This window comes from Nicrophorus vespilloides, unplaced genomic scaffold (assembly GCF_001412225.1).
Source record: "Nicrophorus vespilloides isolate i.1.1-1 unplaced genomic scaffold, Nicve_v1.0, whole genome shotgun sequence".
In the NCBI taxonomy this organism is placed as follows: domain Eukaryota; kingdom Metazoa; phylum Arthropoda; class Insecta; order Coleoptera; family Silphidae; genus Nicrophorus; species Nicrophorus vespilloides.
The window spans coordinates 87,978-113,449 of record NW_017095724.1 but is presented as its reverse complement, the minus strand read 5'-3'; the positions used below and the strand labels follow the sequence as shown (position 1 = coordinate 113,449).

Here is a 25,472-nt window from a genome sequence, read left to right as displayed (position 1 = left end):
AATCGTCAATCAATCCTCTTTTTCAAATAAACAAATGCATAGGAATTTGTCCCGGTAACCTTAATCATCAATATATACAAACCCTACTCCCAATCACAACTCCCATCCCGTATTAATAAGAATTAACTTTGTAAGTAGAATAAGTATTTAGAATTAGTCTCAGTAAAACGTTAATAGACTCAATATATTCAGTTTTTTTTTGTCAATTTTTGACCTTAATTCAAATACTAAGGAATTGCACAGACTACAAATTCTTATTTTACGTATAAAATTCAATCTAATAATCTACATATACATGAAAAGTCTCCAGTTTCAACAAATTCATCCATAATTTTACTTATTTATTGCTCGTATTACCATGGATACCATTATTATTAAGTGTGAAGACTTGATGTTGTCATGGACACCAAATCGGATTATATAACAATATCCAGTTTTTGAATTGAGCGCATTGTAAACAAAACCACCCAAGTCAGAATTCATTTAAAAAACATGATTGCATAATATTGAGCTGAAAAACGAAATACATAATTTCTTATGGGGAATCCCCTAATTCTGAAAGATATACAAAATATTATATAATTAGGGGATTACCTATATGATATCGTTAAAGTAATAGGTGTAATCCGCGTAATCGATTATGTATGTAACATCATGCATTGTTTCAATAAATAAATTTGCGTACTAATTTAAAATAGTCCTTATAAATTTGCTGTTGATTTCAAAGTCAAGTGGAATAATGAATAAAAATTGTTTTTCATTCTAAATATAGAGTAAATATCTCAGATAAAAATAGATTTCCCCCGATTGTATGGTGTATGTAAGGTCGTATTCTGGTTTAGCTTGTGGTTGACCTGTAAAATATCTTCATGTTGGTTGCCTGAATGTTCCATCGGCTGCGGCTAACTTCACTATAGTTTACATCAGTTTACATTGGTACGAGAAGCACGCATCGAGATAACCTCAAAGTTTGCACGTGCGTTTGAATACAAGAATAACAGAAGACGATGGGTAAAGTAAAGACTGAGGAGAATTTGGATAATTCCGTTGCCGATGTTTCCATGAAGGAGGAGGGCAGCTACGAATCGAAGCTGAAGCATGTGAGCATCATTGCGAAACCCATGGCCTCGAAGAAACTCACAAAGAAATGCTACAAACTCATCAAAAAAGGTAATAAAAGTTTGATACTCTTTCAAAAAAATATTAATATTAGCTAAGTTAATCAAATATTTCTTCAGTTCTATACACAATTTAACAAAAAAAAAGTTTGATACATAATTTGTTTGTTCATTTATTATGACATTCATCATATTTTGTTTTATGCAAAGCATACTTAGATTTGCTTTACTCCAAGTATAAATGCATGTTTTTGGTAATACAAACAACATTTGTTTAAGGTTATAACTTATACATGTAATTGAAACACAAATATAATTAAAGTTATTCTTCTCATTATATGCAACTTTATATACTTTGCAATGTTTATGGAAGTATTCTAAAACAATTTTAGTCAATTTTTGAATATCATATATTGTTTTTGTCATTGTTCATGTTAATGATTAAGAAAATTATTAATAAACTAATTATGAAGAAAATTTAGTTGATTGTAATTGAATGTATTTTAATGATTTAATTTATGTTTACAGCTGTCAAACATAAAACTTATGTGAGGAACGGTCTGAAGGACGTGCAGATGAGGATACGCAAGGGAGAGAAGGGTCTGGTGATCTTCGCAGGAGACGTTACTCCTGTGGACATAATGTGTCATCTTCCGGCCGTCTGCGAGGAAAAGGATATACCTTACTGCTTCACCCCAAGTCGCACGGATCTCGGAGCTGCATTGGGCGCGAAAAGGGGATGTCTGATGGTCCTTGTGCGGGAGAACGAGGAATACAAAGAGGCCTACGACGAATGCAAAGCGGAACTCAAAAATTTGGCCGTCGAACTGTAAAGAGCTGAGGGATGAGAGGAGAACGTTAATTTTTAGGTATATTTACGCGTTTATTTACAGTATTTGTATTTACTGTACAGATTTATAAGAATTACATTTACTTTTTACGAAACTCTCTTTCTTCTCTGAAACCTTTTCATATTTCAAAGTCCTGAGTGCTTTCCTTATTCCATTACCTTACATTCGATCCAATGTTCACTTATGTTCACTTTTACACGACGAGAAGATAAAAAGGCGTAGTGTAAAGTGAATTATCAAATTTTAAAAGATTCAATTTGTAAAAGGGTTAAGAGAAAAACACCAAAGTTGTAGTACAAATATTTTTTTTCTTTATTATTTCTTAATATTAGAATAGCAAATTATTGCACAAGAATTTTTATATCAACATGATTGTGATGCCGTCGTTAATCCTCTCTTTTTTTTTGCTTGTCTCGAGGAAAGTCGCCTTTAAACCTGACATCCATCATCATCTTCAGCAGCGTTACTACCAACAACTAACGTCCTAAACTCGATTGTCGGGTGTTCAATTACAGTTCCAAAACGTATAAACAAAAACCAAAGGCAAAAGGAAAAGAAAAACATAACTTTAGACATTAACATTGTCTCAACGTTTCCAAGCCAAATTCATAAAATTCCATATATCTACAAAAAAAAATGTTCACGAAAGAGTTCTTTGTTTTAATCAAAACAGAAATTATTTTCAGCAATCCTAGATTTTCTATTAGGTCACAACTTTGTTAATAAAAATTTAAATTTGTGTATTTAACGAAATGTTCGAATATCTTCTACAGAAAAATGCAATAATTACCATAGAAAATTACCGAATATTTTTTTAAACAATTTTTTTTTGCTCGTTTCTAATGACAACTGTTACCTCAAAATTGACGTTCATTTGTAATACGCATTCATTTATTTACACATTTTTGTTTCTTTGTTGCTATAACAACAAATATTTCATAAAATCAATTTAAAACTTTTAATAATCTGGATATCATTTAAAATTATTCATTTGCTCTACCAAATATTTAAAATCCTTTAATGACCAAAAAAAAAATATAAAATTATTAATGAATGTGCAAATTTTTACAAAATAGAAACATTGTTTGGTTTTCTCTTCCGTTTCCAATGACAACGTGCGTTTCTTTCCGAAAACTTTACTTAAATTTATCACAAGCTACGAATCCACACTTATTTCTTAAACAACTCCTCTCTATGAAAAGTCCAACATTTGTAAAACGTTTGATTTTAAAGAAATTTTGATCGACACAAAAATTTTGCGCTAAAAAAAACGAATTTATCTGAAGTATGAAAAATATATTAGGTTTTTAAAACTTTTCAAGAATTCTGCAGCAAATGTTTAACGCTTATAGGAAAATGTGTTTCAAGCTTACATAAACGCAGAGTACGAACATTTTCGACCACGTTTTTTTTCCTCCAAAATCCTAATTTTTAACATCTCACAAGCTAAAATCTTTCTACATTTTTTTTTTTCGATTTCCGTAGCAATTTTCCAAACGATTCTCAAAGGGTTTCTCTTTTCCATTAAGGCAAAAAAAAAACAAACATAAAAAATAAATCAATTGAAAATGCATTTTATTCTTCATACTGATTAAATATATATATATAAAAGAAAAGAATGCGCCAAAATGTACATGGCTTCAATTAACTTAGTATGCTTTGATGACAATGATTCAATTGTTTTTATTATTTTTTTTAATTGTGTAATAATGCTTTGTTGAACACGTTTTTAGCTTAGATATATATATAAAAAAATTGTTTTTTTTTCTTGTTGTTTGCGGTTTGCCGAGACGACTCACTTTTTAATTCTCAATTTCGTCATTCCCGCGAACGAAATTAGCAGGCTCGGAAATTTGTTTGTTTTGTGTGTATTTGTGTTTTGTTTTTGTTTGTTTCTCTCGTCATTTCAAAAAAAGTACAAATGTTTCCTCTCCATACGCAATAATTACTCAGAGACTAACGAACTATACTTCTCTTTTTGTTTTTGTTATGATAATAATATAATTAAATATAATTGTTGTTGTCTTCCAGAAGAGTTTCTGGATGAGTGCTAAGATTACAACAACAAAAAATTGCATCAGAGTTACAATAATAATGAATTACAATTATAATAATGTGATTATATAAGATTATTATTATGTTTTAATTATATTCTCTTCAATCTTTGATTTCCTCTTGTGTCAGCGTAAAAAATCAACTGCTTTTGTTGTGTTTTTTTTTGAGCAAAAAGATCTGCAAATCGAATTTTGTTTCGTGTCTTCGTGTGAGGTGTTTTTTTTTAAATGCGTGGAAGAATTTTTACCTTTAACCCATATATTTTTTGTTTTAACTATCACAGACATTAGTTAGGAATGCTTACGACGAACGTTTTCTTCCTTCCTCTTTATTTTTTTTTGTTCTTGTTAACATTATTTTTGTCGTTTTTTTGAATGAAACAAAATGAAAATTTCTGTTCTCTCCTCGTGTTTACAGTTTACAGATCCTTTTCAGTGTTTTAGTTTTAGCTATGTGTGTGAAAATAATAGGGATCAGCTGAAAAAAAAAGAAAAGGGGAAACAAGCATTAGCACAATAATTGTCATCGATAATTGCGAATTGTTTTATAAGCGAAGCGTGATTATGATTTTGAAGCATTATGAAATGATTTTTTTTTGTGTTGAAGTGAATGATTGCGATGGTTACATTATTATCATGGTTAAAGGCAATATCGTAGAAGGCATTGATTGACATTGATTTGACATTAATATGATTTAACTCATAATTTTGATATATATTAGGTTTCAAAGATTATACTGATACAAAATTATGAGAAAGATGTAATTTAATTAAATAATTCAAGTACAATTTTTATTTTTAATCTAAACATTAGAAAATCTTATGAAATATCATTGTATGTCAAGCAAATGTCAAAATGATGACGTGCATGATGATGATGATGTAATCAATGATTAAAACGATCTAAAATGCAAATATGGTCATGCTTATGATTCACTTTTTTACATAATGTAAAAGCAATGCACTAATTGAAAGCAATGTTCGTGTAATGCACGAATATCGATCTGCCTCGCTACGAAAGTTTCTCCTACACAATTTGTTTTTTTTTTGAACTGAAGTAACGCGAAATAAAAAAAAAAGAAGTATTCAAAGCATTCTTTTTTTTTTAATAACTATGAATTAAAAAGTAACGATTTTCGATATATAAAAAAAAGTAATAAATACTGGTTTTTCCATTTTGATTGCAAAGCGTGATTGATGGGAATATGGAATGAGTCTGCAAATCTGCCTTTTTGAATAATTGACTAGCTTTAATGTGCAATTCGATTAACAATATTTTTGGGAAAGGTTCTTTGAAATTAATCAAAAGAAGACAAAAATAATTAAATAGAAATATGCATGCATGCATTTTCGATGACAATCCGTGCTAATGGATTTCCTCTTTGCTTTATTTTGGAATGCTTGGGTCTCGAAAAATGGCTAAAATTGACATTTTGTACGTGTTTTTTTTTTTCTTGTTCTCATTCTTTAATGTACGAAAGAATCATCTTCCTCGAATACGCCTACGCTAATTTATATGAATATATATTTTTGTTTTTTTTTCCAAATGATTATACTAAAAGTGAAAGAAAGTGGTGGACAAAATGTACAAAATATTAATCAATGTTTGCTAGATTATATAAACAAAAAAAAATGACTTAGTTGAACGTCAATTATGTCGTTTGTTTTTTTTTTGTGATAGGCGTGCACAGGGAGGGAAAATGTCGTAAGCTCGTTATAATAATTATTTTTGTTTGTTTAGGGGACATTTTTTTTCGTGTTTGTTTGTTTAATTTGTAGTTTTAATTGAAGCCTTCTTGTTTTCTTAGTAAAAATACGAAAGTGCATGTCTTCAACGAGATATAATATTTTACAAGGTGTTTATTTCGTATATTCTTATAAATTGACTTTAAACTGCTCACTACGCGATACTTGCCGAGTAACAAGCACTTGCAGAAAATTGACAAGATGTCTAATTGAGTCAAATTACTTGTCAAGTTACGACGTTTTCGTTTAGTAACATTCATTTTAATTAGTCATGTTTTCATTATAGTAAAAATCTTTGTGCTTGGCAAGTATAGATGGGATGTACGTTTGATTATTGAAAATACTTGTAACAAGTAGAAGTTACTTGACAAATGCCGCTTAGTGAGATTTTTTTTTATAGACAACTTATGTAATAGAATTGGAAATACATAAATGTTTGTTAAAAATGGATATTGTTTGATGTTACCTTGTAAATTATTGTATCTGTTTTGATCATGATTGTGTCTAAATTTGTTATTGAACTGACATAATTGACGTTGGACTATGTGGTATGTGTTCGTGTATTAATTTTTATATATTTTGTAGGTATATATTAGGTAGAGAGAAAGAGATAGAGAGAGATATATATATAGAGAGAAAGAGATAGGCGTTAAAAGTATGAGAAATAAAATGGAGTGGGAGTAATATCTTCTCTTCTGTTCGCATGTAGTAATAATAGTAGTAGTAATAATAATAATAAAATTATATATATATATGAGTGTAAATCACAGTTTGTCGGTAGAAGTGGACAGCGCGGGATCAGATTCACTTTTCCTCGCGAAACATAGGCACCCGGAGGAGGTCTTCAGAGTGGGTTTGAGTTCCCTGTCCCTCTCGACCAAGCACTTTTGATAATAATCATAGTCTTTCAGATACCAAACGGGAGGCCATCGATGCTCGACGAGGTAAGCCTGATTATCCGGATGCAAGAGTCGAAGACTCCGGGGCGACATCCTGCACAGCTTGTTGTAATTGATGCACAGATGGTTCATGCAGAAGTCGGCCAGCTGATGCGCGTTATGCAGCTTCACGGGTTCCAGAAGCCTCAAACACTGTTCGATGGCTTCGTTGGATGGCAGTCGTTCCAGGTCTTCGATGACGCGCCTCTCGACGAGCGCCACCAGCCTGGGAAGGCATAGTCTGTTCGCGAGCTCCAGCAGGTTCACGCACCTGGAGGCGACGACCGCTGGAACTTCGTCGGTGTAGAGGAAGCACAGCAGCTTGTGGAAGGTGTACTCCCGGACGCCCGGGAACTCTATGACTTTCGCCTGGCCCTCGCGGAAGTCGCCGCTGAACATGGCCTTCATCATGTCGCATCTGCATGCCAGCATCGGCTTGTGCGCTGCGCAACCTCCGTCGTCCAGCTCGAAGATCACGTCGGCGAAGAGACCTTGATCCAGGCACACGTCCTGCATCCGTCGCTTCAGGTGCTGCTCGTGACTCTCCGGTGGATATTCGTTGGACAGCAGTGGACCCAGATGTGGCAGCTCCAGAAGTTCAGCAGCTCTTCGCAGTTCCTACAACAGCAAATCAAGATTCATTTATAAAACGATTCCAACATGCAACCCTTAACCCAGGTACACAAAAACACCCCCTATTATAATTTATTATAATAATGTACGCAAGAACATACAAAATTTCATGTTCTATGAAACTTCATGATGATCTAAAATGTATGTAACGATTGTAATTTATTTTGTTGGAAGGGATTTCTAGGACATCGATTACAATTTTGCGAATATACATAGGTCATCGACCTGCATTAGGATCAAAATGTGGAAAAGTAAGATTGGAGTAAATTACATAAAATTTAAGCGACGAGGAGCTAAATGTATATTTTAACTGGGGGGGCAATAGAAAGGGCTGTGAATAGGTAATGAATTGGTTAAATGCGAGGGCAAGAGTGAAAGTCGGTGGGTAAATCGATGGATCTAATATTAGTGCCGGTTGCGTGAGAGCTGCACATGTTGTCACTTGCTTTTTCTAAGAATAGTGACTGTTGTCAGAAATACGAAATAAATTGTCCAGAGCTCGTGTATTTATTACATTAATTCCATTCCGAATTTGAACATAACATAAGCATCAAATTATAATAAATACAAAAAAAAAACATTTCGATCCTTCAATTTATTTTGCAAATTACGTTAATTAAAGATTTAACAAGTTATTGGGAATATTCAGTAACCTAACCTAACTTTACTTGAAATCTAACCTATTTGTTTTTAATTAACACATGACATCTGTCAATATTTTTTTTTAGGTTACTACCTTGACAATTGTTAAAGATCGGATTAACGAATTGCAAATATTCAATTAGTAAACAGCATGAAAAAGTAATGATAAATATTTGTGTAGTATTAATTAAAGCGTACTGCGGCAAAAGGTACAGCTTTGTTGATACGCATTTTGGGTGTGTACTTTGCACCAGCAAATATTTATGCAAATACGCGCAAGGTCTTTTTTGTTGCCGCACGAAACTTAACGGCAGCAATATGTATATATATATATATATATAAGCCCTACGTTTACTTTAATTTCATTTAAATTGCGTACTGAAATGCAGTTCAAAGAAGAGTCGACATCATTTCCATCATCGAGAAAAACAAAACATGTTACGCTGTTATTGTCTAACTAGACAATCTATTAAAATAATCCCGTTTACTGTCCCGCAATAAAATCGGATACGCTCAGAGTCGTTGCGCAATGGGAAAAACGACGTTCTGGGAAACATGCATACATTTCCAGCGACGACGGTAAAACGCGCAATTTTATTTATTACTGAGAAAATGGTATTTATTTGAATGCATAAGAAGGTTGAATGAATATTAGATGATATTACGAATCGAAATAGGTCAGTGGCGTGCGAAATCTATATAATTTCACAATTTTCTATATTAACATGAAAACTAATTTATGATTACATAAGAAACGGTCTTTCATTGCGCTTCCTTTGATATCATTGGAGTTACGTAATGTTAATTGATGACTAAGGTGTAGCTATTTATTACTTCACGTTTCATTTATTTAATCTATAACTACATATACCAATTATATAATTTAATATGCAAAATGAAGTTAAAACTATGGCCTTTCCAACGAGTCTATTAATCTTTATCATGTAATAAGTGTGTTGAAGAATATTACCTGTATATCTACTCCTCGTCTATCTAGTGATCCTGTGTACATGAACTGTAGGCAGAGTTGCAAAGCTCCAGGGCTGACCAAACGGCTGAAGGTGATAACCGTTTGACCATCTACCGTCTTGACGGAGTGGAATGCTGGATCCAGATCTCGTCCTGACGATGGTAAAGCTTGACAACTGGCGCGTCTCTTGCACATCTTCTGCTCAGCTCTGACCAGACACTCGGTGTCATCAGCGAATTCCCCCAAAGAGCTGACCATGCTCGAGTCGGAAGTGCTTCGAGCCATGAGATCTGCAGTGAGGAGACGATAGAGAGCCGGGCTGGCTGCAGCAAGGACGAAGCGGTGAGCAGGAAATCCTACTGGACCGGAGACCAGAAGGACATCAGCGTGAGCCCTGTCCAACCACAGTTGTCTTGTATTCTCGATGAAGGTGCTCGAAGGTTCTAGAACTTCTGGTTTCGGTGGTGGAGGCGGTTTGAACGGTGCTTGTAACAAAGGCCTTTGCACCTTCTTCAGATTGGTCATCCAGAAGCGTTGCTGTCTGCGCGCCATCAACGCTGCTCGTATAGCGTTCTCGAACACCTCGTTCACACCGTAATAGGTGAGCACTGATGTTTCGTAGTAGTTCAAGCCCAGCTCTCTGGCGACGTCCCTAGCTTCATCGGGCATCACCAAATCGCTCTTCCTCGTCGCCCGCACGAAAGGACTCTTGTCTCGGAAGTAGCTCAGATAGGCCTCATCACGATACATGTAGCGAAGATCGTTCTTGCAGCCCACCAGGATGACTGGAGTGCTCGGACAGAAGCGTCTGATCTCCGGGTACCACATGAGGCGGCAGTTCCTCAGCGATACCGGATTGTTGATGCTGAAGCACAGCAGCACCACATCGGAACGGCCGTACGCGAACCTCCGGTCCTTCTCGTGGTCCCCGAAGGTGTCCCACAGACGCAGCGACACGGAGACGCTGTCCACCACCTCCCAGCTCCTCTCCAGCACATCCTTGTATATCCTGTACTGGTCTATCGCCCACACCGTCGGCACGTGCGTCGACAGAAGCTGCCCCAAAGACACCTGCTTGTTGCATGCCCTCGCGCATATCAGACGCGTCTTCCCTACTGCCGTGTCGCCCACCACCACACACTTCACGAGCTCCTGGTGGGGCTGTTCATTGTCCATCCCCCATCACACGCCGCCACTGGCAACCTGAAACAAAACACATTTATATTGGTACACTTTAATACGCCATCTCTTGAGAAATAATAATACTCAATTTACAACATTTTTGTTATTATGAAGGAAACCTATGAATAAAACTCTATTTACCATCAATTTGCAGTTGTTATTATCCATGTCAATTGTAAAAGTGCAAACTTGTATAATGATCGAATGAAAATTCTTAAATTTTCATAGAATCCCTTTTTTTTTCATAAACAAAGGAAAATGCAAGCGCATTCACAAACAAACCACAATTACGTTTAATTGTATTGTTTTCAAGATCCTAAATTAGTGTTAAATGGGTGTTAAATTACTAAGAAGACAGAGACGAAAATGAATAAAAATAAACTAAAAAAGATGAAGAAGAAAAAGCAAAACGAGTAGCAATGAAACACGAAAGGTTACATTCCATGTTTGTGTGTTTATTTTTGTGTTGAGTGAATAAATAAAACCGGAGGAAACATAACAAAACGAGAATCTTGACCATTCCAACAGTTCATTGCTAAACGCATATTTCATGAATAATTCTTACAAGATAAACGCAACTTGTTAATTGATTGTTTTGCTTTTGTTCAGACTGTCACGTCACTTATCGTGCGTAGACGACTATCACATAACTGCTTCTTTTGTGTTTCCCTTTAACCAGTATTAATCAGTTTATATGTCTTTGTACATTCTATATAGAAAAAAAAAGTTTGCTACATGCATTTGCAATGAAAGCGTTCACATACGTTTATTAACGTTAATACTTTTAAATAATTGGAAATAATATTTGTATTAGTATGTTTCAATAGAAATATGGATTTTCCTAAACTGAGATTGATAAAATAAAAATGGTTTTCATGGAATGCGAATCCATATGTTCCTATAAATCCGTGACACGTGATCGCGATTATACCTAAATTATCCCAAGATTATAGCTTTCAGATTGGCCAAACTTTACATGCTTAACCAAATAAAAGCAACAAACAAAAATCGCCATGGCAACATTGATCCCACCTCGAAATATTTGGTTTCTGCAAACAAAAAATTGTTTTGTTTGCGATTCGGTCTGGCCAGACCTGGCGTTATTCTAGTTAATTGGATAATTACCATTTCGCATTTCGGGATTAGCAGAGAGATTAGTCGAAGCCAAATTATATGGCTGGAGCTGAACAAAGGTATGGAGAAAGAGAAAACATACGCAAAATGTTGGCTGAATTATGTAGAGAGCGCATTGTGCGAGTATTGTTTGCACAAGCGTTGCCATGGGGATTAAACCTGAATGTTTAATTAATCTCATTAAATTGTGTCAATAGAGATGTCTGAGATTAAAGGAAACTGTCGCCGTACGCATTGAATCAGAAAACTGCATACATTTAGAGTAAATACTCATCAATTATTTGAAGCTTTCATCTTCAAAATATGTTTGATAGTTACAAAAGTGTTTGAATTTGATTTGATTTAAAGTGTTTTTGTCATATTAGGTTAGGTTAACTTCTGTTATATAAGCTTATGACATATAAGGTTATGTTATAAGGTTAGATTCTGACATCTAAGGTTATATCATAAGGTTAGATTCTGACATCTAAGGTTAGGTTAGCTGCTGACATATAAGGTTAGGTTAGCTTCTGTCATAAAAGATCAGGTTAACTTCTTTCACATAAGTTTAAGTTCTTAAGCTTCTGTCATGTTGTGTCCAATTGACATATCAATTGATAAGTAACTGGTAATGTTTTCAGATCAATTTAAGTTACGTCAATGTCATAACAGCAATGACATTTCTTTAATAAAATTACTTTTATCTATCAAATGATATCAAAAGTAAATATTGATGTCAAACGAATGATGAATAAGAAGGAAAATCTTAATTTATAATTAAAGCTAATTAGTTAACAAACTGCATTTGTGAGGGAGATGAGAAATTTAAAATAAGCACTTAAATGGTTTCAGATAAATATTATGATCATCTTTTCTAAAAAAAGGAAATAAATAAATAAAAGTAGGTGTAAATGTGTAGGAGGTCATCGTAAATAGTCGCGTTCTCCAAAGAGTCGATAATTAAATACGCGAAATGCAAATCGAGCATTGCCGGAGTGGAAATTGAAGCAGTGAAAAAAGGAAAGAAATAGAATTAGAAGAGAGAGAAGGAATGGTATGATAATAATAATAGGAGAGAAGAAAAAAACGAACTGATGGAAATGCGGTTTTCGAGTGATTCCGAAGAGAGAAGAAATCTGTGCACGAAGGAGGCGGCAGCAAGCAGGAAATTGGTTTAGCTTAGTCGGTGATATTAAATTGGCAATTACCGAGGCTAATTTCTGAAGAATGCAATGATCACGAGGAACGAGGTCGTGCATGAATGCGTTTGTTCATAACGCAGAAACGCGAAACGAATTCAATCCATTTTATCAATCCGCACGTTCGTCGTTCGCTCGCTCGCTCCACGAATGCATCATCATTTTTCTTTCCATTCATCCAACCACATCCATCCAGCTCGATCCAGTTTCGTAATACTCCTACTTTTTTATTTATTATTACTTTTTTTCATTCCTCACTCATCATCTATAAATGCATTTAATTTACCACTCTTATCAAACTATTTATTGTTGTGTTATTCCATCGTTATCCAATTATACTTTCTCTCAGAATTAACCGATTTTTGCGGTGAAAGTCACACATCAAAGTGAGTGTCTATACATGAAAAAGTAATAGAATTTGTTCGATTCGTTACAGTTTTCAATAGATTTAATTCATTTTTTATGTGTGCATGTGTAAACGTAACGTTTATGAATTGATTTTCGCAATCGATAACGCTTTAATTATTTAAACAAATTTGCCACGCATCGTGTTCGGAATAAATTACGAGTTTGCTTTTATGTAAACAGGATAAAAATGCAATTAAAAATATTTATTTCCTTTCACAAATCTATATACAATTTTATAACCTATTATATTTGTTTTATGTTGAAATCGATTTTGGTTTCATAAGCTTAATTAGGTTATAAATATATTACTTAGGTTAGGTTTAGAAATAAAGGTTAATTGTGGTATCTTCGCTCAGTTTTAGTAAACTTTTTGAGGTTAGGTTACATAATGTACAAATATGTAAAAAATGATGTATATACAGTTTTATAATCTAATATATTTATTTTATGTCGAAATCGATATTGGTTATTTTGGTTTCATAAGTTTGATTATGTTAGAAATATATTAGTTAGGTTAGGTTTAGAAATAATGGTTAATAGTGGTATCTTCTCTCAGTTTTAGTAAACTTTTTGAGGTTAGGTTACATAATGTACAAATATGTAAAAAATGATGTATATACAGTTTTATAACCTAATATACTTATTTTATGTCGAAATCGATATTGGTTATTTTGGTTTCATAAGTTTGATTAGTTTAGAAATATATTAGGTTAGGTTTAGAAATAACGGTTAATTGTGGTATCTTCTCTCAGTTTTAGTAAACTTTTTGAGGTTAGGTTACATGATGTACAAATATGTAAAAAATGATGTATATACAGTTTTATAACCTAATATATTTATTTTATGTCAAAATCGATATTGGTTATTTTGGTTTCATAATCTTGATTATATTAGAAATATATTAGTTAGGTTAGGTTTAGAATTAACGGTTAATTGTGGTATCTTCATTGCATTTGACAAGTTAAGTAAGAATAAGTTAAGACATTTTAGGTTAGGTTATATGCAAAAAATATAACATTTGTCATAATGAAAACTACGTTAAATACATCTGTGCATGAGGTAAAATTAATAATGTTGTTAGGTTAGGAAAAACAATAGATTAGGTTAGGTGCAAATACATTAGGTTATATTTAGGTTTAGATTTAGCTATAATAAGTTAAGTTAGCTTCTATCTTATAAGGTTAAGCTAACCTAATGTAACCTTATGAAATAGATTAACTTCTGTTATAATAGGTTATGTTAGCTTCTATCAAATAAGGTTAGGTTAGCTTCTGCCATATAAGGTTAAGTTATCTTCAATCCTATAAGGTTTGGATAGCTTCTATCATATAAGGTTAGGTTAGCTTCTATCAAATGACGTTACGCTCAGGAGTTTTAGGCTAGATGAACTTCTGTCACTTCAGTTTAGGTTACGATTTATTTGCTACGATTAGTTTATGTATAAAATAGTAATTTCCCTATTATCATGGAATTAGGTTATAATAGAAACAAAAAATATGTATTATTTTCATTTAAAAAATACTTTATGTATAAGTTACGAAGTTTGTCATTTAAGTTTAGCTTTAGTTATAATAAGTTATGTTAGCTTCTATCATATAAGTTTAAGCTATCGTAACGTAACCTTATATAATAGATTAACTTCAGTTATAATAGGTTATGTTAGCTTCTACCATATAAGGTTAGGTTATCTTCTATCATATAAGGTTAGGTTATATTCTACCATATAAGGTTAGGTTAGCTTCTATCATATAATCATATCAAATGACGTTACGCTCAAGAGTTTTAGGTTAGATGAACTTCTGTCACTTTAGTTTAGGTTACGATTTATTTCCTACGATTAGGTTACGTACAAAAAACTAATTTCCCTATAATCATGGAGAGTTGAATGATTCGATATTAGTGGAATTAAAGTTGTTTATTTGAATTTAATTCAGTTCTCTTTGAAAATCGATACACCCGTATTGCAGTATAAGTGCATGTCGAAGCAAACTCATTTATGTATATATACATATATAAAAAAGAAAACAGTAATTCCAAATTCCTTTGTACACAAAATTCATTCACACAAACAAGTTATAAATATTTTGTATTTATATACAAATCAAATAATATTATTTTTATCATATAAATTTAAATTGTATATGAAGAAATGCACTCGAACGTTCAACCGTTTGATGGAAGTAAATACATTGAATCAAGATATTAAATGAGTGGCGATAAAAATAGATGGATAAGGATGTAATAGACAAACAATGTGAACACTCAAAATTACGGTACAAAAGTCACGAAAACAAGAATATTCCATTAGAATTAACGTTATTATTGTTACTTTATTCATTTTTTTAATGGTAAATAAATAAGTGCATGTATCATTGTTTCCATAGAGATTATATAAACAAGAAAACAAACGTGATTAATTTACAGTTACATACGTTGTTACAATTGTTTTTTTTTTAATTCATAACTCATGGAATAATTTTAATGATTTTCATTTTTAGTTAAAAAATAATATTTTAATTGAATTTTCCAAAAAATCAAATTTTTCACAATTTTTTTTTTTTTTTTACAATTTTCAGTTTTTTCATGAATTAAGATAAATACACAAAATTATTTTAGTTTTCATATTTCTTAATCATAATTAGATATTTTATTGGATTATTTTTATTGAAAAACTAAGAGAAATCCTTCATTTACAATATGTTTTGATAAAGGAAGGAAAAAATCCTTTTATACTGAAATAAATACTGAAAACTATAAGAAATTCTATATTTATGAACAATTTTGCATTGCTTTTACATAAGAAATGAAAATTTATTATCATAAAAAGGAGATTACGAAATACATTCTATTTATATACATTTTCAAACAGGTTTCTATGGAAATCCTGTTTGCATTCGTCTTTTATTTTTTTTTGTATTTAACACTCTGTCACATTTACACTTGATATAATTAGATTTTAAAACAATTTTATATTAAGTTTTAGTAATACAAATTTATTAATTATCATAATTAATTTAGTAAATTTATGAAATTGAAAAAAATGTTTGTCATATAAGGTTAAGTTGGCTTCTGTCAAGTAAGGTTAGGTTAGTTTCTGTCACATTTACATTTGATTTAATTAGATTTAAAGACAATTTTATATTAAGTTTTAGTAATAAAAATGTATTAATTATCATAATTAATTTATTAAATTTATGAAATTGAAAAAATGTTTTTTTCTATGCAATAAAAAATCATTTTTATTTTTGCTTGCAATTCATGACTGCATGATGAAAGTCAATGTTTCTCGATAATTAATAGTCCCAAGTGCACTTAATTAACGTCAATTAAAGTTGACACAAGGCACAAAGTAAAAGCGGATCAAATTCACTTTGAACATGTGCAAATAATTAGTTCAGTGCAGCAGTTGTTTTCACGTTGCAAATAAACATTTTTTGTTATCAAACAAACATTTCTGTGTCAATGAAATGCATAGAAAAAAAGTGAATAGTTCGAAAGTGTTTATAAAAAAAATTACTTGAATTCAATGAAAACGTAAGAAATATAATAAATAATATAAATAACAATAGTTTTTTTTGTAAAATTTGATAATTTATGATAATAAAGACACAAAATTATTGAATCTTATATATAAACTTAATAATATTGAGATATGATCAAAAATTCATAACAAAACATACAAATTTATAATTAATGATAAGAAAAAATTATAAATAATTTTTAATTGTTTCTTAATTATCAATTGTGAATGTTATTTATAACACTGTTATCATCTCGATTATCAATAAAAATAGAAATATTTATATAAATTTATCGATGCAATTGAATGTGCGTGTTTATAAATAATTGATATGTTATTAATAGAATTTTTATATTTTTTTATAATTAATTAATAAAATTGTGTTTTTTTGTTAATCAATTGTAATCATTAGATTTATTATCAACAAATCTATGTTTTCCATTCAATATTTTATTTATATAATTAAGATTATTGAAAATATTAGCCTATTTTTAAGGCGTAATTATGTTTTTTTATCTTAATTATAAATTGAAAATGTACTGATTATTTTACAAAATATAAGAGTAAAACGTTTTCTAACAAACTTCTTGCAAAGTTAAATGAAGAAAACATGAATATTCTACAGTTTTATAATAAAATTTCTACATTATTTTTATATAAGTAGATTTATTTGAATACATTTTTAAAATTTCTTTTCTTTCAACTTAAAATTAAAAAAAAAATACTAATTATGTTTTGATGGAAATCATTTTAAAGAAATATTTATAATTATTTATTTTGTTTCCACGAATTTCTAATAATTTTATAATTTAATTTTTTTGTGAGTTTAAAAAAAGAAATACGAAACTATGAATAAATTCCGATGAAAATAAAATTTTATACAAATTTTTCATTTGTTCATCAAAATTTGTGTTTAGATCAAGACTAAATAAATAAATAACATTAAAAAAGTTCATAATTGAATTATGAAGCAATTTGTAAAGAATCTCTACAATTTTTCATTTTCTTAAAGAAACAATTGTCTTTACTTTAAAACAAACGAAATAATAACAAATGGTAATTAGTAAATAATACAAAATGTCACTTAATATAATTAAAAATGTTCCTCACAATTTAAATCTTATTGTTTTTGTTTTTGAATAGTATAATTTTTTTTAAACAGAAAATTTCCTTAATGGTAATTATGTGTATTTTTAGATCAAGACTTAATAAATAATAACATTAAAAAGTTCATAATTTAATGAGGTAAAAAAAATTACAAAATTGTAGACTATTTTTTTTTATAAATGAGAAATAAATTTAGATCAAATAAATTACGATTTATTCGGGTAATTAATAAGAAATTAACGCATTGCAATCAAAAACAAAACTTATAAGTGGACCGAGTATTGAACCCTGTGGAACTTCTTGATTTCAAATTTATTTCCCTTAATGGTGAAATAGAAGAGTGAAGATTTATGTGAATTTTTAGATCAAGACTTAATAAATAATAACATTAAAAAGTTAATAATTTAATATTTATATATGAGAAATAAATTTAATTTGTAAGATAATTTCTACAATTTTTTCTTCTTTTATGAAAAAAAAAACCTTTCATGAAACAAATAATAACTTTTAAAGTTCAAGATTGAATGAAAATTTAGATCAAAAAAATAAAAATAACTTTTAATTATTCTCTGGAAAATGTATCTTTCTTTCATGGATGAATTATTTTTAGATCATGATTAAATTAAATTTTAAAATTTTCACTAATTATGAGTGAAATAAATTAAAATGTTTTCTCATGATTTAAATCTGTTTGTGTTGTTGTTGTTGTTGTTGTTTATGACTTAAGTATAATGGTTTTAAAGAGAACATTTACCTTAATGGTGAAATGGAAGAGAGAAGAGATTTATGTGAATGGACTGTGTGGAAAGTCGTCTTCTTGCAAAAATTAGAGCAGCACTGAAGAAACCCCACAGCTTTAGATTCTCTTCTCAAAACGTTATCCAAATTGGAGCAAATTTGAAAGTCGCGGCGGTACGTAGTAGTAACTATACTTAAGTAGTCGATGTACAACGGAAGGCTGAGAACGTGCGACTACCAATTGAAATACCAACGATCAGACCTCCTCTCTCGCACAGAAAACGCTTGCATCTATTGCATCCGCAGTGGTAGTGGGGACGCACCCATCTCTCTTTTCCGCGCGCAAACAAAGCAATTCACATTTATCCTGGTCTCACTTCGACATCCTTCCACGAACCGATCCTTCGTCCTTTTCCAATCCCACTTTTGTTTTCATTAATGCTCTTTGTGATATAAATAAACTCGGACGCGCATTAACCGCATCCATGAATGCATTCAAACTGTTGTAAGGCAATGAACTTGCATCATCATCATCATCGTTTATTTCATTTTTTTTAAGGGCGCAATGAAACAGTTTTTTTTCGTTTCAAATAAAATATGTTTCAAAGCAACAGTTTCTGTTTTGCAACAACGGAGGAATTCTATTTGCGGAACGATAATCAGAGACGTACGAGATGTAAATACGCTTATCGTGGTAAACACGTAATAATAGCATTGTCCAGATCTCATCTTTGCGTTATTCATACATCTGTTCGATGCGATCATCCCACTAATGGATAATAAAATATGAAAAATATTTCCGGAATTTTTGTTTACAAAATGAAAGTTTATTTTTAAATTCGTTCAGTTTTTATCTTTGATTGCGGTTATTTTCGATTATCTTCGCATCTCGATTGCAAATCTCATTCCATTAATTAATTACGATTTAATCGGTTTAATTAATAAGAAATCAACGCATTGCAATCAAAAACAAAAGTTGTAAGTGGACCGAGTACTGAACCCTGTGGTACTTCTTGATTTCAAATGTATCGCAATTAATTAATACAAAATCAGCAAATTGCAATGAAATGAAATACAAAAAGTTGAACTAGTAGTGAACCCTGTGGTACTTCTCGATTTCAAATTTATTTCAATTAATTAATTAATTATTATTTATTTGGTTAATTAATAGAAAAAATGAATAAATTGATATAATCAACAAAAGTTATAAGTGGATTGAGTATAGAACCCTGTGGTACTTCTTGATTTCAAATTTATTTTAATTAATTAATTACTATTTATTCGGTTAATTAGTAGAAAAATTAACGAACTACAATAAACAACAAAAGTTATAAGTGGACTGAGTATTGAACCCTGTGGTACTTCTTGATTTCAAATGTATTTCGATAAAATGAATTAAATTAACTGATTAAATCTTAATTAATTAATTAAAAAAATCAGTAAATTGCACTGAAAAAAGTGGAAGTAGTAGTGATGAAATGCATTTCGATTAATTAGTTAATCAAAATTTGATCGGTCAATAAATTACAAAAAAATTAGCGAATTGCAATAAAAGAAAAGATGTAAGTGGACCGAGTATTGAAACATGTGGTACTTCTCGATTTCAAAGTTATTTCAATTAATTAATTATGGTTTGTTTGGTTAATTAATAAAAATATAAGCAAATTGCAACGAAAAAAAATATAAGTGGAACTAGTGAAAATAATGTTTTTCGATTAATCAAGTAATTACTAATTTATTTCCTATTTTTTCTATCATTCCTATTGAGTGATGAAATTAACTAATTTTTCAACCATAAATTATACAGAAATGGTCCAAGTACTAAACCCTGTGGTACTCTTACATTAAGTTTTAAAAAAACTATGTTTAATTAATGAATTGGAATAATTAATCAATCAAAATATTTAAATTTGTATTTGAAAAATTGTTTTTCCTAAATTGGAACGAGAACTGATACACGTGGCACTTTGATTTTTTTTTCAAATTTATTTCCTTTACGTATTGAATAAATAATCTTACTAACAAATTATTTCAATATATACTAATTCCGATGGCCTTAATTTGGTTCAAAGAGTTAACCAAAATATTTCTGCCCATAAATATTTCTTGAAATATGTCTAAAACAAAAACAGAATTGCAAAAAAATGTACTCTGAAGCTGATCAAATATCAATTATCCAAATTACACTTGGACAATTTCCAAATTTCCATTCTGCGTGTTTTCACTAACCGATGCACGTTTACTTTGTTTTTGTCTAGTCGTTTTTTTTTATATATATTTTTACACTCTTCATTTTTTTGAGTGTTTAAAGTGGAATAAAGATAATATTTGTAAATCCGTTGAAACGTTTCGGTATTTCTGATCTCATCCAAAAAAATATTGGGGGGTGGGCGGCGATGAAATTAATTCAAGTCTTGGACAAAATATTTATACAAGAATGTATTTTAGAACGTTTCAATTCTACATCGTTTTATTAACTATATATTTCAAAAATACAACGGTTTTCAAGCTGAAAACATACATTTCTTTCTTAAATTGGACCAAGAATCAATCCTAGTAGGAAAACAACAATATCAGAATATTTTAACAAAAGTCTATAGCTTCTTGTTTTTTTTTTTTAATTTAGTGAGTGTTGAGAAAATTGGAAAGATCATAATGTATATTTCAACAAAAAAGTAGCACAAAGAAATAATTACACGAATTATTCTGCGAATTAATTTGAAAATTTCCATTGCAATCAAAAGATCTAGACTCTTTTCCTTTTATTTTCGTGACTAAACATTGTTTTACATGCAAATTCAATTGGTTTTCTAAAATCGCGACAAATATTGAAGTCGTACAAACCTGATGTTTCCATTCGACTGAAATCACTGCAGAGAAAAAAAAACACATATTTCGTTTTTATTATTATTTTTTTTTGGTTACATAATGATACCAAAAGTCAATAAGTCACACCGAAAATTTACAGAAGCCTTTGTTACTTTCCATCCTTCGTTCGTTTTTTTTGTACTTTGATATGTGATAAAACCTTTGTTAAAATCCTTTATCAATCTCGGAAATGTGTTTGATTACGTAATACCCATGTATGTAATGATTGAGTAATTGTAATGTCTCATGTAGTGATCATTATTTTAAATCAGTTTGCGGTTAAAAAAGAGTGTTATTATATTGTATTAATCATAAATAGTTTGCATAACTTCTATAATTTGTAATGACAGTTACTGATGACAGCTAAAATAGGATGGGATGTTTTAGACGAGGTTAGATTAAGACAGTGACAGTTACTGATGACAGCTAAAATAGGTTGGGTTACGTTAGTCGAGGTTAGATTAAGACAGTGACAGTTACTGATGACAGCTAAAATAGGTTGGGTTACGTTAGAGAGGTTAGATTAAGACAGTGACAGTTACTGTTGACAGTTAAATAGGTTGGGTTACGTTAGACGAGGTTAGATTAAAACAGTGCAGTTACTGTTGACAATTAAAGTAGGTTGGGTTACGTTAGATGAGGTTAGATTAAGACAGTGACAGTTACTGTTGACAGCTAAAATAGGTTGGGTTATATAAGACGAGGTTAGCTTAAGACAGTGTCAATTATTTATGGCAAATGACATATGTCAATATTAATGGCCAATTGAAAGTAAAACTTATAAAGAAATGCGTATACAACTGAACTGAAGAAAGAACTGTGTAAAAGGCGCAGTGTCCTTGCATGCGACATTAAGTTAAGGAAATAATAAGGAAATTAACGAGCGTACAGGATCTGCATGTAATAATAATATAATACGTAATTTGTTTCCTTCTGTTTCGTTTTCGTTTTTCTTCTTCATTTGCAAACGGAGTCACGGAATGTGACTAAATAAGAGAAAAAAAAGAAAGAGTGTGCGGTTCGTACATGGGGATTAGCACGTCGGTAAAGGAACGGAATTGCGGTATAAATGTCTGTTATGGATTTATGCAGACGGATGAGTCACATGTGAATTGTCGAGAAGAACTGTTACGCGATTTCCGTCACGTTTTCGAATGAAATTACTACTTTTATTACCGCGAAACTGGATTCGAGAAGCTTTTTCCATTATTTTCTATATACATATATATATATATTTTTACTTAATCGTAAATATTTTCGTAACGTAAATATTTGCACTTGTAATTCATCTACGTGATTTTTGCGGCGTGTTACGGCATATCTGGATGCTGTTCAAACACGTAAACACGTTACTATTTCGGTAGATTCGACTGCGGTTTTTATTTAAAACGATTTGGAGAGGTCAGTGTTATTTCAATTATCTTCAATATTAAGTAGTTAAATATACGATAAAACTACAGTTAACATTTATTATATAATTTGTAACGTATACATAATTACATGTAATCTTAATGATCTTCATTATAATATAATTGTTCATGTTATAAAAGAACAGTTAACTAATTCTCATTAAATTTTAATTGTATCAATTTTTTTGTAATGGCAGATTGGAGATACAAATTGTAATATCCAAAATCGATATACTTTCTCCGATTATAATTTGTTTTTTCCTTGAGAAGAAAGTTTTTTTATTGTTTTCGTTCCATTTTACAATTTAATAGACTTTAATAATCATAAATTGATGATTTTTATTGTATCCCAAGGCTAGTTTGAGTTTCAATTTTTAAATTCTAAAATGATGAAAACACATTAGGAATTGCATTAGATTTATTTTATCATTATATAATAATTGTGTTAGGTTTGTTTACGTTCATTTAAGTAAATATGTTAGAGATTAAATGATATGTTAAGGTCAAGTGGATAGTTAGATATATTTTCGTATAGATTGCCCAAGTTTGGTTACAAAACGTCAAATAATAAGTTAGGTTAGGTTGATTTTGGTTTAGGTTATGTTATCAAACGATAAAAATATGATTATAATTAATAAGTTAGGTTAGGTTGACCTTGATTAAGGTTAGGATTGGTTAGGTTACAATGAACAAATAAATAATACTACTACTAAAATATGGTATTAGAAATAGTTGACTTTATGAGCATATGAAAAGATTTGATTTAGAGGTAATTGAATTATGTTGATCAAAAGTCAATAATTCAGCAAGAAACATATGACATTAGTTGGCTCAGGTAGTTTTTTCTAATTGATCAGTTGAGTGTCAATGATGTAAATGTCAAGGATGAAACTACAAAAAGATTGAAAATAGTAGAATAAGTTAACTAATTCTCATTAAATTTTAATTGTATCAATTTTTTTTTTGTAATGACAGATACAAATTGTAATATCCAAAATCGATATACTTTCTCTGGTTTTAATTTGTTTTTTTTCCTTAAGAAGAAAGTTTTTTTATTGTTTTTCGTTCCATTTTACAATTTAATTGACTTTAATAATCATAAATTGATGATTTTTATTGTATCCCAAGGCTAGTTTGTGTTTCAATTTTTAAATTTTAAAATGATGAAAACATATTAAGAATTGCATTAGATTTATTTTATCATTATATAATAATTGTATTAGGTTTGTTTACGTTCATTTAGGTAAATATGTTAGAGATTAAATGATATGTTAAGGTCAACTGGATAGTTAGATATATTTTCGTATAGATTGCCTAAGTTTGGTTACAAAACGTCAAATAATAAGTTAGGTTAGGTTGATTTTGGTTTAGGTTAGGTTATCAAACGATAAAAATATGATTATAATTAATAAGTTAGGTTAGGTTGACCTTGGTTAAGGTTAGGATTGGTTAGGTTACAATGAACAAATAAATAATACTACTACTAAAATATGGTATTAGAAATAGTTGACTTTATGAACATATGAAAACATTTGATTTGATTTAGAGATAAATGAATTATGTTGATCAACAGTCAATGATTCAGCAAGAAACAATATGACATTAGTTGGCTCAGGTAGTTTTTTCTAATTAATCAGTTGAGTGTCAATGATGAAACTACAAAAAAATTGAAAATAGTAGAATAAAATGAAATTAATTAATTTGATCAGCAGTCAATGATTCAGAAAAGAACATATGACAATAGTTGGATCAGAGGTAGTTTTTTTTAATTGATCAGCTGTCATTGTTAGTATAATGTACAAATGCAAATAGTTGGCTTAGAGGTAGTTATACAATTATGTTGATCAGCTGATTGTCAATGATGGTAAATATGAAAATACTCGATTGTCAATATTTTTATGTTGTCTCGACGATGGTCATTTGTTTGTATGGTTTGGATGATTGTAGTAAAGTGTTAATGAATGACCGTAAAATGCAAATCTACCCCTAAAAACGAAACTCATTCCCATCAATCATATGGTCACGAGTCAATGAAATTGCGAATCCGGCCCTGATCACGCCTACGACACGAGCGCGCTCCACGCATTCCAACAACGTTCACCAGATGGCGAGACCACAAAACAAATTTGAATTTTGCGCAAAATGGGTGGGAAAAAAGTTCAGAAAAACCACATTCACTTATTTACAAAATAACTCTGCGATTAATGAAACAAACGAGAAAGGTGTGGATTTTGTGTGTTCTATATAAAAAAATGTTTTGTTCGACAATTTGATTGTAAGTTAATTGAAAATTTTGTTATTAAAAGCGTTGCAAGGTCGCTGCGTGCGTTGCTAAGCGATGATCGCCCGGTTTTTTTTTTGTATCCTGGATGAAATGCATCCGTCCTGTGGACGAAGGTGGATGGGAAATGGGCGTTATACGTGATGATGCAGACACAAGGTGGATTGATTTTCGTTTGATGATGGTTGCTGATGTTGTTGATGATGATGACTTACATTCATCTGACTTCAAAGGGGCTTCGTCTGGTACGATCTCATCTGGAGTCGTCGTTTCCGTTTCGGTTTTTCGGAAACGTCTTCGTCGTGGTCGTCGTCGTGGACGGCTCGACTCAACGGCGTCGACGTCTGACTGAAACTGAATGAATTCGATCCATTCTGACGAAAGCAGCAGAACTTAATGCACACAAACAGTCGCGTCACTTTGTTGGTTTCGATTATTTCCTATAGGAGGGGCCTTCGCCGCCACCGCCGCCCCCGACCTGCACACGGGATGCACTTTTCCTCTCGTTTCCTCTAACCCTTCTGAACCGCCCTCAGTGTCCTAGGCTAACTAACTGAGAGCGCGAGGGGACGGAAACGGAAGCAATAGTAGCAGCAGCGTCGGCGTCGTCGTCTCTAATCGACGTCCGCACCAGACGGGAGGACGAAAAGAACGAAAACTGCAAATCGTCTGATTCTGATGGGGAAGGGCGCAGG

General features: G+C 31.0%; 2 protein-coding genes across 3 annotated transcripts; one reads left to right on the top strand and one right to left on the bottom strand.

Annotated features, from left to right (window-relative positions):
• Positions 1 to 899: 899 nt before the first annotated feature.
• On the top strand, positions 900 to 2,029 carry LOC108561205 (H/ACA ribonucleoprotein complex subunit 2-like protein). The gene is made up of 2 exons (XM_017919053.1): positions 900 to 1,170; positions 1,647 to 2,029. Exons 1-2 carry the CDS (start codon positions 1,008 to 1,010, stop codon positions 1,949 to 1,951), a joined length of 468 nt encoding a protein of 155 aa, XP_017774542.1. The 5' UTR covers positions 900 to 1,007; the 3' UTR covers positions 1,952 to 2,029.
• A 3,440-nt stretch (positions 2,030 to 5,469) lies between these two features.
• LOC108561226 (rho-related BTB domain-containing protein 1) lies at positions 5,470 to 25,472 on the bottom strand. Of its 2 annotated transcripts, none has more exons than XM_017919075.1 (3): positions 24,993 to 25,472; positions 8,953 to 10,155; positions 5,470 to 7,325 (listed from the first exon to the last, which is right to left on the bottom strand). In XM_017919075.1, the coding sequence occupies exons 2-3, from the start codon at positions 10,126 to 10,128 to the stop codon at positions 6,534 to 6,536; spliced, it is 1,968 nt and encodes a 655-aa protein (XP_017774564.1). In that variant the 5' UTR covers positions 10,129 to 10,155; positions 24,993 to 25,472; the 3' UTR covers positions 5,470 to 6,533. The 2 variants fall into 2 exon arrangements, with proteins under 2 accessions (XP_017774564.1, XP_017774571.1); XM_017919082.1 differs by lacking the exon at positions 24,993 to 25,472 and adding an exon at positions 18,236 to 18,463.